The sequence below is a fragment of the Microtus ochrogaster genome, unplaced genomic scaffold (assembly GCF_000317375.1).
Source record: "Microtus ochrogaster isolate Prairie Vole_2 unplaced genomic scaffold, MicOch1.0 UNK35, whole genome shotgun sequence".
Taxonomy (NCBI): Eukaryota; Metazoa; Chordata; class Mammalia; order Rodentia; family Cricetidae; genus Microtus; species Microtus ochrogaster.
The window spans coordinates 193460-207800 of record NW_004949133.1 but is presented as its reverse complement, the minus strand read 5'-3'; the positions used below and the strand labels follow the sequence as shown (position 1 = coordinate 207800).

At 42.1% G+C, this 14341-nt stretch overlaps 1 protein-coding gene across 1 annotated transcript in view; it reads left to right on the top strand.

Annotated features, from left to right (window-relative positions):
* The first annotated feature begins 1681 nt into the window (after nucleotides 1-1681).
* Wdr64 (WD repeat domain 64) overlaps nucleotides 1682-14341 on the top strand; it is a 98784-nt gene continuing 86124 nt past the window's right edge. The window contains exons 1-2 of the mRNA XM_005368524.3: nucleotides 1682-1872; nucleotides 11091-11221. Of these exons, the coding sequence (XP_005368581.1) occupies nucleotides 1698-1872; nucleotides 11091-11221 (306 nt within the window). The 5' untranslated portion in view covers nucleotides 1682-1697. The remainder of the gene's footprint in view (nucleotides 1873-11090; nucleotides 11222-14341) is intronic.

The window sequence follows — 14341 nt, the reverse complement described above, 5'->3', positions numbered from 1 at the left end:
CCACCTGAACTTCCCTAAGTTCCCTGGTGGTGATGAGCAGACAGAAGTAATGTTTATAAGAAGCTGGAGAGCTATCTCAGTTGAAGACCTGGATGGAGAGCCCCCAGCAACACCCACGTGGAAAGACAGGACCTGATAGACACCTGCAATACTGATGCTGGGCGTGCAGAGTCAGGAATCCTTAGGGCTTCATGGCCAATACAGCCAGTACAGCTCCAGGTTCCGGGGGAGAACCTATGGCAAAAAGTGGGGTGGAGTATTGTTTTTTACTCTTCGGCTCTTTGTTCTTTGAGGGGCCCACCACCCAGTTCCCAAAGAAATCACACAGAAGCTTATCCTTTCTTATCAATGCCCAGCCTTAGCTTGGCTTGTTTCTCACCAGCTTTTCTTAAATTATCCTGAATCCCTTTTGCCTCTGGGGTTTTACCTTTCTCTATTTCTGTCTTTCTTTCTTCCTTTCTTTCTTTCTTTCTTTCTTTCTTTCTTTCTTTCTTCCTTCCTTCCTTCCTTTCTTTCTTTCTTTCTTTCTTTTTCTTTCTTATTCTGAGTCTGACTGTGTGGCTGACCCCTTTTTTCCTCAATCCTTTTCCCATTCCCTCAATTCTTTTCTCTCTTTTTCTCCCTCTATTTATTCTCTCTGCCTGCCAGCTTATCCTATCCTCTCTCCTACCATGTTATTAGCCTACCAGCTGTTTATTAGACCCAGTCAGGTGTTTTAGACTGGCAAAGTGACACGCTTCACAGAGTTAAACAAATGCAACATAAAAGAATGCCAACATATTTTTTGCATCATTCAGCAAACGTCCTATAGCCTAAACAAGTGTAACACATCTTAATATTCTACTGCAGTGGAGAGTGATTAAGGAAAATTTTCAGTATCATCCTCAAGCCTCCTTGTGCACATGCATCCTCAGCAGCAAACGTGTGCATGTGCACACACACAAAGTTGGAGACTGTAAAACTTGAGTCAGAAGTAAGTCGGACTTGGTGAGATTAGATGTTAGCCTCAAAGGAAAGGACAGCCAGAAAGGCCTCTTTTCCTTCAGTGGACTCTTCTTGAAAACCTCTCCCCCACAAGAACCCCTTCCTTATCCATGATTCCTTTCAGTATTTTAATTCAAGGTAAATGAATAAAGAGAAAAGAAACACTTTTATTTTCCACAGCTTCTAAAAGTATCTTTATTTGTGCCAAATTAGGCAGGTGATGAAATACATTTTCACTCTCACAAGCTGGACTTTCTATATCCAGGAGAGTTGTGGGAACAAATGCCAACTTTACTGTCCCTAGTACCATGGGGGAGACAGGAGGTTGACAGTGAGAGGAGACATTCACTCCGAGGAAAGTCATTCATCTTTACCCATGCATCTTCTCAATGAACAAATGCACACCCTGCAGGAGGTGGATTTCAGTTTGCTGTGGGGCTTACAGAGACACTGTGATTTGATGAGACCCGCATGAAGGACAATGCCCACATTATGAGGTCAGAGCCCCTCACTAATGCTGCCTCTGTCTCTGAAATGCAGCAGGCCTCAGCTTTCCTTCTGCTGATATCCTAGGGACAACTCTTCCTCCTTATTCCCTCGGGCTGGGAAGTTAAAACCAAAGGAATGAGGCCTAGGGCACACGTTGAGACAGTCGAGAGGCGCTCTAAGAACTAGAAGCTTTCGCACGTGGGCAAAGTCACAGCCTTCTTTCCATGCAGAAGGAAGAGATTCCGTATGTCCAGATGGATACCACAGATGACAAGGATTTCAACCTCACACTGCAGATTAACAACTTCAAAGCATCCTTGGTTGAGTTCGATAAATTGGTTGAACAGACAACAGCCCAAAAAAAGGAAGAAAGAGCAGGCTTGTTTATCCCGAAGGAAGGTAAGATGGGTGACTATAGGGAGGTCCAGCTGGAGATGCTGATTAGAACTGGGAGGTGCTTTAGGTCATCAGAGAGAGGCAGTCTAGTTTAAAAGCTAAGACACTGAATGGGGGAAGAGGACCTGAGTTCTTTCACATACCTGAGTCTGTCACATACCTAGCTGGACATGAGGAAGCCTTTTCTATCTATCTGTAGTATAGAGAAGTGGACTAAATGACGTTATTGGGTTCTTCTGCAGACACTACAATCAGTCATTGGCTGACCTGAAACTCTGTGTAGCACAGTGACCACGTAGAATGCCCTCTGTGTCTGTCTTACCCGGCTTCCTAGCACTGTAATAAAATGCCCTAAATTATCAACTCAAGAAGAAAAAGGTATTTTGGAGCTTCCCATACATGGTCGGGTGGCCACTATTGTGGGGCCTATGGTAAGAATACATCATGATGGGCCCATGTGATGCAAGCTGTTCACCTTCTAGCATCTGGAAAAGACAGGAAGAGGCCATGGTGACAATAGCTCCTTCAAAGGCATGTGCCCAATAACCTTAACCCCCTCCCACTGGCCCTGCCTTCCAAAGGTCCCTTCACTACCCAAAACTGTTAACATAGGCTGACCAAACTTTTAGTGCAAATGAGTCTTTGGGGGATATATGTCTAAACCAAGGTAGCCACCCTCCCACCTCTTTACCTGAGAGCATCGTGAAACCATAAGAACTCTTCTAGAAATAGAAAAAGGTTCCTATCTCCCCACCTGGGCCACTCTGTAGGTAGGAATGATTGGAACGTGCTGACAGAAAAGGAATATGGAGGATGGGGTGTCTTTCAGGAGTTTGAGAAGAAGAGTGAAGTTGAAAGTGTGCCGTCGCCAAGGGGAGCAGTGGAGTGTGTAGTTCAGGAGTGTTAAGACAGATATGAAGATACAGCTACATAGCAGTGAAATAAATCCAACAGAATAAAGTCTAGATGTTTTCATAAAACGAGAAGAAACCTAGGCAACTTGTAAGTGCTGGGCTGTACAGTCCTATATAAGTGAAACTTTGAACCTAAGTGCTCAGACTCAAACAGGTATTGCTAGAACAGTATTTCCTAAACTTCAGGGCAGTTGAATAAGCACAAGTTTATTTGCTGTACATGACAATATGAACAGATGAAATAATCGCCGAGTCTGCTTTGTTTGGGAGGCAGAGAGGAGTCCCTGCCCAAGTCTTTTAAATATCTGGAGGGCTCAGATGTTTCAGGATGTTCTCCAGATCTCTGATCTTGGCTGGACCCTCTAAACAGCTCAACAAAGCTTTTGTTTCCCCCAAGTCAGCTTGTTTTTCCTCCTCCTGTAATCGATTCTCCAAACTCTCACTGCGTTTCTGAAGCCTTGATGGGATTTCTGCTCCTCTCAGCCAAGTTTCCGATCACAGGAGAAAGTCAGGTAGGAAGCCTGGAATTGGCTCACTCCCCTTTCCCTCTAGCCCGTCCTTCCCAAAGCAGCACCCATCCTCCCTCCTCTCCGGCACTATCAGTTTGCTGCAACAATCTCAAAAATCTCCCTTTCCACTGACTTCGTCCTTTGATTCTAAAAATAAAGCCTGGCATCGTGTCCTTGGCTGTCTCTTCCCTTAAGCTATCACTCCGTGACTCTTCTTTGTTTTTCTGCTAAATTTCCCCCAGTGTCTTTACCTCTTTTTTCATCTACTCCTGAAAATATATCCAGTACCTAATATGGCTGCTAAATTCAGAGTTTTTTCCCCCCTCTTCTTTCTTTAAGACAGGCTTTCGCAGTGTAGCCCAGGCTAGCCCAGAACTCAGTGTTGGAATTCCAGGTGTTCGCTACCGTGTCTGGCTTTGTTTCCCATTTATGCAGCAAACGTGACCATCCCACTGCATTGACCCAAGTCTCTGCCTCTGCGTTGTGTGTCCTTCTGCTGTGTGTCTCCCTGCCAGTCTCTTCTGATTTTGTACATTTCTCATTCTGCTCTTCTCTTTCCTGAATAAGCCTAGCATTCTGGCCCAAGTCTTGTGGTACGAATGCTGACTGCCTCATCTCCTAAGCCTGGTATCTTAGTATCTTTGTGTTGTGATAGCTCTCTCAGATTAGTACACCGACTGTAAGTCCTCCTGCCAAAGAGTTATCCCCTTCCTGTATTTTTATACAGAGAGCCTTTTCCTTTCAAAAGAAAAACAAACGGGCCTGTAATATTCCTGGATTACTAACCCCTCTGTAAAATCCATACATGTTGACTTGGTGTACAGAGCCATTAACTAGTCTTGCCTCAACCTACCTTTCCTGTGTCAGCTTCCCGCACCTTCAATCCTGTTGGATCCTTTTCGGCATTTCTGCACGTGTCATAGTTTTAAAAAATTGTTCATTTATTTACTGTGTGAACTGAAACTGTAGCAAGTGAGAGACATTCTCATCTCTGAACTGAACTTCTCAAAAAAAAAGGCAAATCTGTATTTAAAAAAAAATTCCACAAGGCTGGTTGACGAATTAGAAGTTCATGGCCACCCACCTCTGAATTAGCACCCTTTCATCTATGACACAAAACCTTTGGATCATATTAGCAGAGCACCGACTGCCACTAAACCCAAAGCTAAGAATGTCCGCAGATAGCATCTGAGCCTGCAGCAGAGCTTTGCCTCCTTTGATATTCCCACCAATGTATCAGAGAAAAAAAAAAAAAGACTTTCTTTTTTTCTGTGACTACGAAAGCTACCCACTTCCACATTGGAACACTCTATTCAGGTCAACCTGAATCTGTTCCCAAGCTATGGTCACTCGTACCTGGCTCAAAATAAGCTTTGATTCCCTTTGGTATAAGAGCTGTGATGTACATCAACAGTTATCCAATTGTCTCTTTTGCTGTACTTTCAGTGACTAGAATTATATATGCCATCCTCCCTATTTGAACAGCTCTCCAGTCCCTTTTGCCTTCAATTTTTCAAGAAAATGGAATGTTAGCTCTTTTGCAAACACACCCAGAGTTCCCCACGCAAAGCCATCTCAGCAGTCTGACTGCATTTATTGCTGTCTCTAGGAATCTGCCTGCTTTATTTAGCCTGCTGATGTTGATATGTACTTACTCCTTGACCATTGGCCTGTAAATGTTTGGAAGGTTTTGCAAAGGTAAGGCCAGCTCAGAGCCTGGTGTCAGGAGGTGCCCCTTAAACACGCTTTAAACAAACATGTTAGCCTTGTTTCCACCCAAAAGCTTACAACCCCAGATCGGTAGTGCAAAGTTTCTCCCTGTGGAGTTCTTACGATTAGATAGAAACTAATCTCCTAGACAAATGGTCTTCTGTGTCTGAGGGACAAGGTCTAAGGGTTGAGGAGATTGAAAAGGTGGAACTCTTAACTTACACCAAGATGCTAATACTATCCAAATAGGTTTGTATTTATTAATAGACACAGTGAGAACAGAGCTAAGAAGGTTGCAGCGGAGAGGTGCCTGCCTCCAAGGGAGGCTAAGTAGACAAGGGCGATTGCCCTGGTTACATTACTCTGAGATCTCTCCAATGACCTAACAGAGCTCAGATCACCCATGACCAAGTCTCACCTATGTGCCTCCCCCATTCAAGTGCATTTAACACGGTACATGTATTTTTAATGTGCTTACAGGAGATGGCCAGTTCGGGCTAGGTATCTACTTACTGCTGGGATTTTAGTTGGAATTATCCTTGTAGATTCCTGGGAGATTCCCTTGTGCCAGGCTTTTACCTGACCCCTAAGTGCCCCTACTTTCCAGTAGTTTCTTTCAGTGATCTTCCCACCTTTTCCCCCAGCCTGATCGCTCATGTTCCCGTCCCCACTTGCCCTCAGTCCACTCACAAAATTTCTTCTGTTTCCCCTTTCCAGGAGGACCCAGGCATCTTCCCATCAACCTTCCTTGTTACCTATTCTCTCTGGGTCTGTGGATGGTAGCATAGTTGCCCTTTATTTTATACAGCTAATATCTACTTATGAGTGAATACATACCATGTTTGTCTTTCTCAGTCTGGGTTACCTCACTTAGGATGCTTTTTTTTTTTTCTAGTTTCATCCATTTGCCTTCAAATTTCCTGGTGTCCTTGTTTTTAACAGCTTGAGTAATGCTCCATTGTGTAATGTACCACATTATCTTTACCCCTTCTCTGGTTGAGGGACATCTAGGCTGTTTCCGGGTTCTGGCTATTACAGATAAAGCTGCTGTGAACAGAGTTGAGCAAGTGAACTTGTCTATGATTGAGCATCTTTGGGGGATATGCCCAAGAGTGGTATTGCTGGGTCTTGTGGTAGGTTGATTCCCAGTTTTCTGAAAAACTGCCACACTGACTTCCAAGTGGCTGTACAAGTTTTCTTTCCCACCAGCAAGGAAAGTGTTCCCCTTGCCCCACATCCTCTCCAGCTGTTTCTTGTACTTTTGATTTTAGCCATTCTGAGAGGTGGAAGATGGAATCTCGGTCTTTTCGATTTGCATGTTCCTGGTGCTGAACATCCCCTTAAGTGTTTCTTGGCCATTTGAGAGTCTTCTGTTGCCTAACCCAAGTGTCATCAGAGAGGCTTCATCCGGCAGCGGATGGAAACAGACGCAGACCCACAGCCAGACATTAGGCAGAGTTCAGGGAATCCTCCAGAAGAGGGATAGAAAAGATCATAGGAGCCAGAGGGATCAAAGACACCACAAGAAATCTCAGGCAATTAACCTGGCCAGATTCATAGGGGCTCACAGAGACGGAATCAACCCAGGGAGCTTGCCTGGGACTGACCTAGGCACTCTGCATGTATGTTACCGTTGTGCAGCTTGGTTCTCTTGTGGGACTCCTAACAGCAGGAACAGGGACTGTCTCTGGCTTTTACTTGTGACTCTTTTACTAGGCTTGTGGGGCCCTACTCCTCACACTGAGTCACCTTGCCTAGCCTTAATACAACTTGCTATGCCATGTTTCATGGGAAACCTGCCCTTTCCTAAACAGAAATGAAGAGGAGATTATGGGGTGGAAACAGAGAGGGGGTGGGAGAAGGGCCTTGGAAAAGAGGAGGGAGGGCAAATTCTGGCTGGGATGTAAAATATATAAATAATTTCTTAAAACTGATAAAATAACTACTTAAACATTTGGATGTTTTTATTTTCCGCAGGACTAATGCTTTCTCCCTAGTTGTTCCAAATTGGGTAGATGAATCAACATTTGCTGAGTTTTGAACCCAGGAACCGAATGTCGCTTTTACATTAAGACTTCTCAACCATGATGTTATTGACTTCTGGACTAAATAATTCTTGTGTACGAGGCCCATGGGGAAGCCCTGCACTTTGTGATGTGTTTGTTAGCATCCCTGGCCTCCACCCACTAGTTGCTGGTCGCACACTCATCCTTGGCTGTGACAATGTTTTGGACATTGCCAATTGTGTGTGTGTGTGTGTGTGTGTGTGTGTGTGTGTGTGTGTGTGTGTGTTGAATGTGTTGGTCACCCCCAAGGTAGTTGTTTCACTGTTGAATTACCATCGAGGCTATCTTGCTGGTCCAGTCACCGTGGTGGTGCACAGGCTCTACAGCTGAGTTGAACTACTGGTTGCTCCTCTCCCTTGACAGCTGATGTATAACGCCTTCTGCTACCGTGAGAGCCAGAGAAGGCTTCCAGGCCAATTTCAGCTCAGTTTTCCTAAGTCCTGTGTCCAAAGAGTGTGGTGTCTTCAGCAGTAGTTTTTTATTTTTAATATTTTGGGAGACACTAGTATTCTTCAGACAAACAGCGCAGGAGGTTTCCCATACCAGGCACCAGGGTTTTGATAAATAGTGCATGGCTGTTGAGGGTATTTAAATGAGTATTATCACTCCTTTAAATAAATAAAAAGTTCACACACATATATGATTAAATAAGTTTATAAGATAGTGTTGTCTGGTAGATTTTTTCAAACATCTTTAGTGTTATTTTCTCTCCTTCTCTATTCCCCTGCCCCTGCCAATTTTAAAGCCGCCTTTCATTTTTCCTACTACTATCCCATTTCTGGAGCTGCTTCTCCCCCGTCTACAGAGGTTCCTTCCTACTTTACTGGCTTCTTTGGGTACTTCGGGTTGTATGCTCAAATTTGGAACTGGAATCCACACATAAAAGAGAAAATGAAGCATTTGTATTCCCGGATTGAGTCACTTCATTCAGGATATTTTCCAACTTCATCCATTTACCTACAAATTTCACTATTTCATTGACTTTTACAGCTGAATAGAATTCCATTGTGCACACACGTGCACACATGTGTACCACACCTACTTTATCCGCTGGTCAGTTGTAAGACATTTTGGTTGTATTTCCTAGCTATGGGTAACAGAGAGGCAGCCAACATGGCTGAGCAAGTAACTCTGGAGTACACGTTGAATCCTTTTGTGTATATGCCGAGGAGTGGTATAGCTGCGTCTTAGAGTGGATGCCTTTTATTTATTCATTTGGACTTCCCCACATGGATTTCCATAGTGGCTTCACCGGTTTGCAGTCCCGTCAACAGTGAATGAGGTTCCAGCCTTTGTTGTTAGTTGTTTTCTTGATCTTAGCTGTTCTGACTGCAGTGAGCTGAAATGTCAAAGCAGTTTTACATTTTCATTTCTGAGACTGCTATGGATGTTGAACAGCTCTAAAAAAATTTCTTAGTAGTTTTTATTTCCTTTTTGAAAATTGTCTGTGCATATCTATAGGCCATTTCTCTATTGGGCCATTTGTTTACTTGAAGTCTTTGTATATTTTGGATATTAATTCTCTGTCAGATGTATAACTGACAAAATTCTGTCCCATTCTGTAGACTTCTTCTTCACTCCGCTGTTCCCTTGCAGTACAGATGAGTTTTGATTTTATGAGGGTTCCATGTGTTACTGTTGGCCGTTATTCCTGAGCAAATGGAGTTTTATTCATAAAACACCTTCATGCACCTGAACCCCGTAGGGCAGGGCCGATGTTTTCTTCTAGCAGTTTTAGTGTTTCTGGCTCTATGTCTAGGTATTTGATCCACTTGAAGTTAGTTTTGTGCAAGGTGATGCATGTGGGCTTACCTACATTCTTCTACTTGAGGACATCCACTTTCCCCAGTCCAGCTCTATGAAGATGCTTCTCCCAATATCTATTTTTGACATTTTTTGTAAAGTATCAGAGAGTTGCAGTTGCATGTACTCATGCTTGGATCTTTTATTTTCTTCCATTAATCTACATACCTATATTGATGCCAGTACTATGCTCTTTGTGTTACCATAGCCCTGTAATATAGCTTGAACTCTGGTATGAAAATTCATGCCGTACACTTCAGAACTGCTTTGTCTGTCCAGGTCTTTGGCACCTCCATATGAACTGAAGGGTTCTATTTCAGTGTAGAATGCTGTTGTGTTTTTTATTGGGATTGTATTGGATCTGTACACTACACTGATTTTGGTAGGACGATCATTAAGTCTATCAAACCATGAGCCTGGGAGGTCTTTTCAACTTCCGGTGTCTTCTTCAGTCACTTTCTTTGGAGGCTGAAAACCTAATAAGTTCACTCCTAGAGAGTTCTGGAGGCTTTTGCAGCTGGGAGCGTTTCTGTGATCTCTTTCTGAGCGTGTTCACTATTGGCTTTTATAGGAAGATTTTTTACTGATTTTTGTAAGTTGATTTTGTATTCTGCCACTTTAAAAAGTGCTTTCTAGTGAAAGCTTTGGGATCTCTTATGTATAATATCATATCACTTGCAAATAAGCACAATTTAACCACCTGTGTTCCTATTTATATCCCCCTAATTTCTCTCTCTTGCTTTTATTTCTCGAGCTAGTGCTCACTATATTGAAAAAGAGTGGGGACAGTGGACAGCCCTCTCTCATTCCTAATTTTAGTGGGATTGATTCAACTTTTTCTCCAGTTACGACAATGTTGGCTGTAGGTTTGTCACATACAGCATTTTATGTTGAAGTATGTTCCCTCCAGGGCTGTTACCGTGAAGGCATGCTAACTTTTCAAAGGCTTTCTAAGCATCTATTGAGAGGAGCACACCACTTTTGTCTTTAAGTACATTTATATGATTTACTGCATTTATTATTTTACATATGCTGAGCCATCCCTGCATCTCTAGGGTAATATCTCATATTAAAGGAAATAAGAAATTGTTTACTCTAAAGTCAAATGACCTGTGGAGAAAAAAAATGGGTTATTCCAAACACCATGTTTCCATGTAAGAGTTTCATGAAGGTTTATAGTGAAGGAGCAAGAGCGTCATAAGCAAACCTATCTTTCAGATATACCAGTGGGAACATCAACATCAGGTAGGTGGTTACCACAAAGTGGTCAGCCTCTGCTGTGGCCTTCAGAGGTCACCTGCTGATATTTTCAACCTTGGCATAAGTAGAGGTTCTGTTCATTTCTGTTCATACTTTGAAAAAGGATTTACTAATGAGAACAAAGCGACTGCAAGCAGACCTGGGCCATAAATGGCTATTTAAGGGGTTAAAGCCCAAGTTAATTTGGCTTTGGGCCTTGTAGCATTCCAACTCTCTACAATAACTGAAGTTCTAATGAGTCTTATAGAGTGTTCAAAGCAGGTCTCTTTTTTTTGTTGTTGTTCTGGAAATGTCACTAAACATTGTCTATATAATTTTCCATTTTATATCCACTGTCTAGCTAAGTGCTGACACATAATTAAACTAGAATATTACTCAGTAGTTAGCATATTTTTGTTAGTCAAATGAGTAATAGGATTTTGTTTATACAGTATGAGGAAACCTTTTATTTAACTTTTTCTTGACTTAAGATTTAGTAATCCCACTCAAATGTATAAATAAGCTGGGCAAAATTCAAGATTCAAGTAATGGTGTATGTGTATGTGTGTGTGTGCCTGCACACATGTGTGTCTGTCTGATTGTGTGTATTTACATAGTGTCAGATAACCAATGATTGCTCTGTGTACAAATCTAAGATAAATTCTAAATCAATTCCAACTGGTAAATTTGCTCACGGCAGGAAAAAGAGATCTTCCTATCTTGGTATTCACGCACAGGACTTCTAAAATAGCTGAAACGGAACAGAATCCTGAACGCCAAAATAAAAAAAAAATGATCTATTTTGACTCAATAACATTCCAGCCAAGGTCTAGTTATTTCCCCAAAGACAAGCTCTTTAAGGTAGCCTTACAGTTGGCTTTTAAGCTGAGATGGAGAGCCCAGGGTGGAAGTGTGCATGAATTGTGACAGTCTGACCTCGGAATGTGACGGAAATGTCCCCTCTGCCTTCCCCGCTGCAGATGCAATCGACTATGACAAGTTTTACGCCACAGTGCAGCAGATCTTCGGCCCTGAAGTGAAGAATCAAGATGTGAAATGTTTTTACAGGAAAATCTGCAACAACCCTGATGCGACTTTTGACTGGTGTGAGGTACTGGCACATCATTCGAAACCAAAGCTAAGCATACAGCGTATACACAGAAAATTACTGCATCTACAGCCATTTTAAGACTTAGCTATGGGCTGGAGAGATGGCTCAGCCACTAAAGGCTAGACTCACAAGCAAAAATACAAAACTTAGCTATAAGCCCACAAGAAAGTGGGGAAAACAGGCAGCTATTTAACTGTAGTATCCGTGACTACTTTTTTTTCTCGCTTTTTTCGACAGGGTCTCACTATGTAGCTCCAGCTGATCTAGTGGTCACTATATAGACTAGGGTGGCCTTGAACTCATAGGTTCCTGCCTCTGCCTCCCAAGTGCTGAGATTAAAGGCTTGCACTACCATGCTTGGTCTCAGCGAGTAGCTTCTGCAACTTTTACATGAATCTAGAAGTTTGAGCTGTCAGTGCCATTTGACATCAATCAAGACTTTAAGTACTTTTGCTGCACTTGACAATGAAACAGTTCTTTTCAGCACTGTCAGTTGTAAGCGTGCATTTTCAGTGTGTGTAAGTCATCGACAAAAGGGATGAGGTTAGTTTAGTTGATCTTTTCAGTCAGTTCTTGAAATGATTTCCGATTGGCAGAATAGTGACGCAAAAATTACAAACACGCAAGGAACCAAAACTTCTGGCTCACTCTCAGAATGAGTAGAAATCATAGATGAGAGAAAATATGATGGTTTCGAGTATCTGACTGTCCCCTATTAACAATATTGCCAGTGGTTGGCATCCAAACCTGGCTTCCAGCAGCCCTAAGAAGCTATGGTCGGCAGCCCATCCCCAACATGTCAATTAAAGAGACAATTGAGCATGAAAAACAAAGAAAGGAGGTTTATTCACAGTGGCCACTTTGAAAAGAGGAATAAAGGGGTCCAGTGACCCCCCAAGTCGGAGTTTGGGGGTACTGATATGAAGTTCAAGTCTATATGGAAGGTAAGAGGGACGTATGATGAACCGGTTCTGGTCAAGGTATGGTCCAATTGATCACAGATTGGTCATTGTCCAAGGCCCAGTCCGTCCTGTGGTGTCCAACAATTGTTACAGTTGTGACATCTTCTCCTGGGAGACAAGTATCTCTGGACGGCACCAGGGATCCAGCTTTTCCCATTCCCCAGAATAGGATTCCTGGGAAATTTCTTCCTTCACGCCCAATTGTTTCAATAGTCTGATAGTTGAAGGGCGGAGCACAGTGTCTCTGTAGACTGTCTCCTCTCCTGCCCAGGCAGTTGCAGCAATCAGACAGACATGTGTAGGTGGAATTTCGATGCATGCCAGACTTATGGAAGGTCCGTCTTATGTTTAACTACATATAGACCACCACAAAATTGACTATATGTTTTGTTTTAAAAAAGATTAAATACCCAGTGAAATAAAAATTTGAAACTCATAATACAAGACAGCCCAAATCCCAAAACCAGTCAAAGCAAAAATTACTAATTACCTTTGAAAAAAACTTAAAAACAAAAAGCTGCTATAACCCTTAAGAGAATATTATTCCTATGAATATCTTACTAATATGCTAAAAATTGAACAGCTATCCAGACCATTTTATGAAGCTAAAAGAACAGAGTTGAACAAAGAAAACAAGAGGCAAATATTATTTATGAACAGAAATGCTAAAGTTTTAAATAACATTTAAAAGTGATTTCCAGGAGTACACTAAAAAAAAATCTGCATAGGAAAATGGGGATGGTTCAGTGTTAGAAAAGCCACAGATTACTTTTAATGATTTAAGGGGAAAATCAATGCTATAATCTTAGCAGAGGACAGCAAACTAAAACCCAGGGCCACAGGTGGACACAAGCAGATTTTATAACCAGCTCATTGGGCACAGCAAGGTCTGCGCACACTCTACAGGTGTTCTGAGACACACTAGCAGGGATGAACAGCCTTGACAGCCAGCCAGTGGTCTGTGAAGCTCACTGTTTACTCCCTGGCCCTTTTTCAGAAGGTTGCTGCCTCCAGATCTTTAAGACTTAAGTAAAATAAAAATAAGGAAGACAATTGATAAAAATCCAGCAACTGCCCCTACTTTTAAAAGAATTACGAAACAGTAAAAAGTAAGGGGAATTAACTGATAAAGGAGCCTGTTTTTTAGTTTTCTTTCTTTTTTCCCCCTTGTGTGCCTAGAGCAAATGACTGCACATTTAGTAACTTAAGAAAGCGTACATTGTATCATAGTTTCCATTGACAAGGAGTCTGGGAAATGGTCCTGGGAAATCTCATTCGAAGTCTCATAAAGCCGCAGTCAGCGGTTAGCTAGGCTGTGGTCTCATTGGAGACCCTCTGGGAAAGAATGAGTCTAAGTTCCAAGTTGTTGACAGGGTTTACACCCTTTCTGCATAAAAAAAAAAAAAGAAACAACACCCCAACACTCCAGTAACTAAGATTCAGTGTCTCTTCTTTTTTTCTCATTCTTGTAAATACTCCTGGCTTTCTAATAGAGGTTGAGCCCGGGTTCAGATACTCAACCCTACATTGAAGGCTTAGGCAAAACCAGACAGCTACATTAAGACATTCAAAACACTAATGAGAAGGTTTGTATCTATCCTTAATAACCGAGTAACAAATCTCATAAAAGCTTTGACAATAAAATTCACAAAAGACCTTGTGCAAATTGGGAACCCTTCCCACAGACTGCTCATGAATACCTACAAAGCTTGGCTAGCTGCATGCTAAAGCAAAGATTCTGCCACTTGGTAAGTTCCCAAAGTATGTTCAATTTTCATTTTCTTTTTTAAGAACTGAAACATGATTTTAACTTAGTTCTTTGCTCAACTGTTGCTCAACAACAAAAGGTCTCTTGTTCTTTCTGTTGTTTGCAGGTAAAAACCTGTCCTTGATGGTCAGGATCAATTTGTTCTTTTTCTATGTTGATATGCTGTGCTGTCCAATAGAAATATAAGGGGTGACAGGACGGCTCAGTGAGTTAAGAGCCCATTGGGCAAGCACTAGGACCGAGTTTCTGTATCCAGAACGTACTTGAACATCATGCTTCCAACTGAGACAGTTCAGACATGTCCAACCTTTTGACATTTAGAGACAACACTGTCATCTGTAAATCTTACCATACAATGGAGTTATAAAAATGACAAAAATTCTTTTTTTT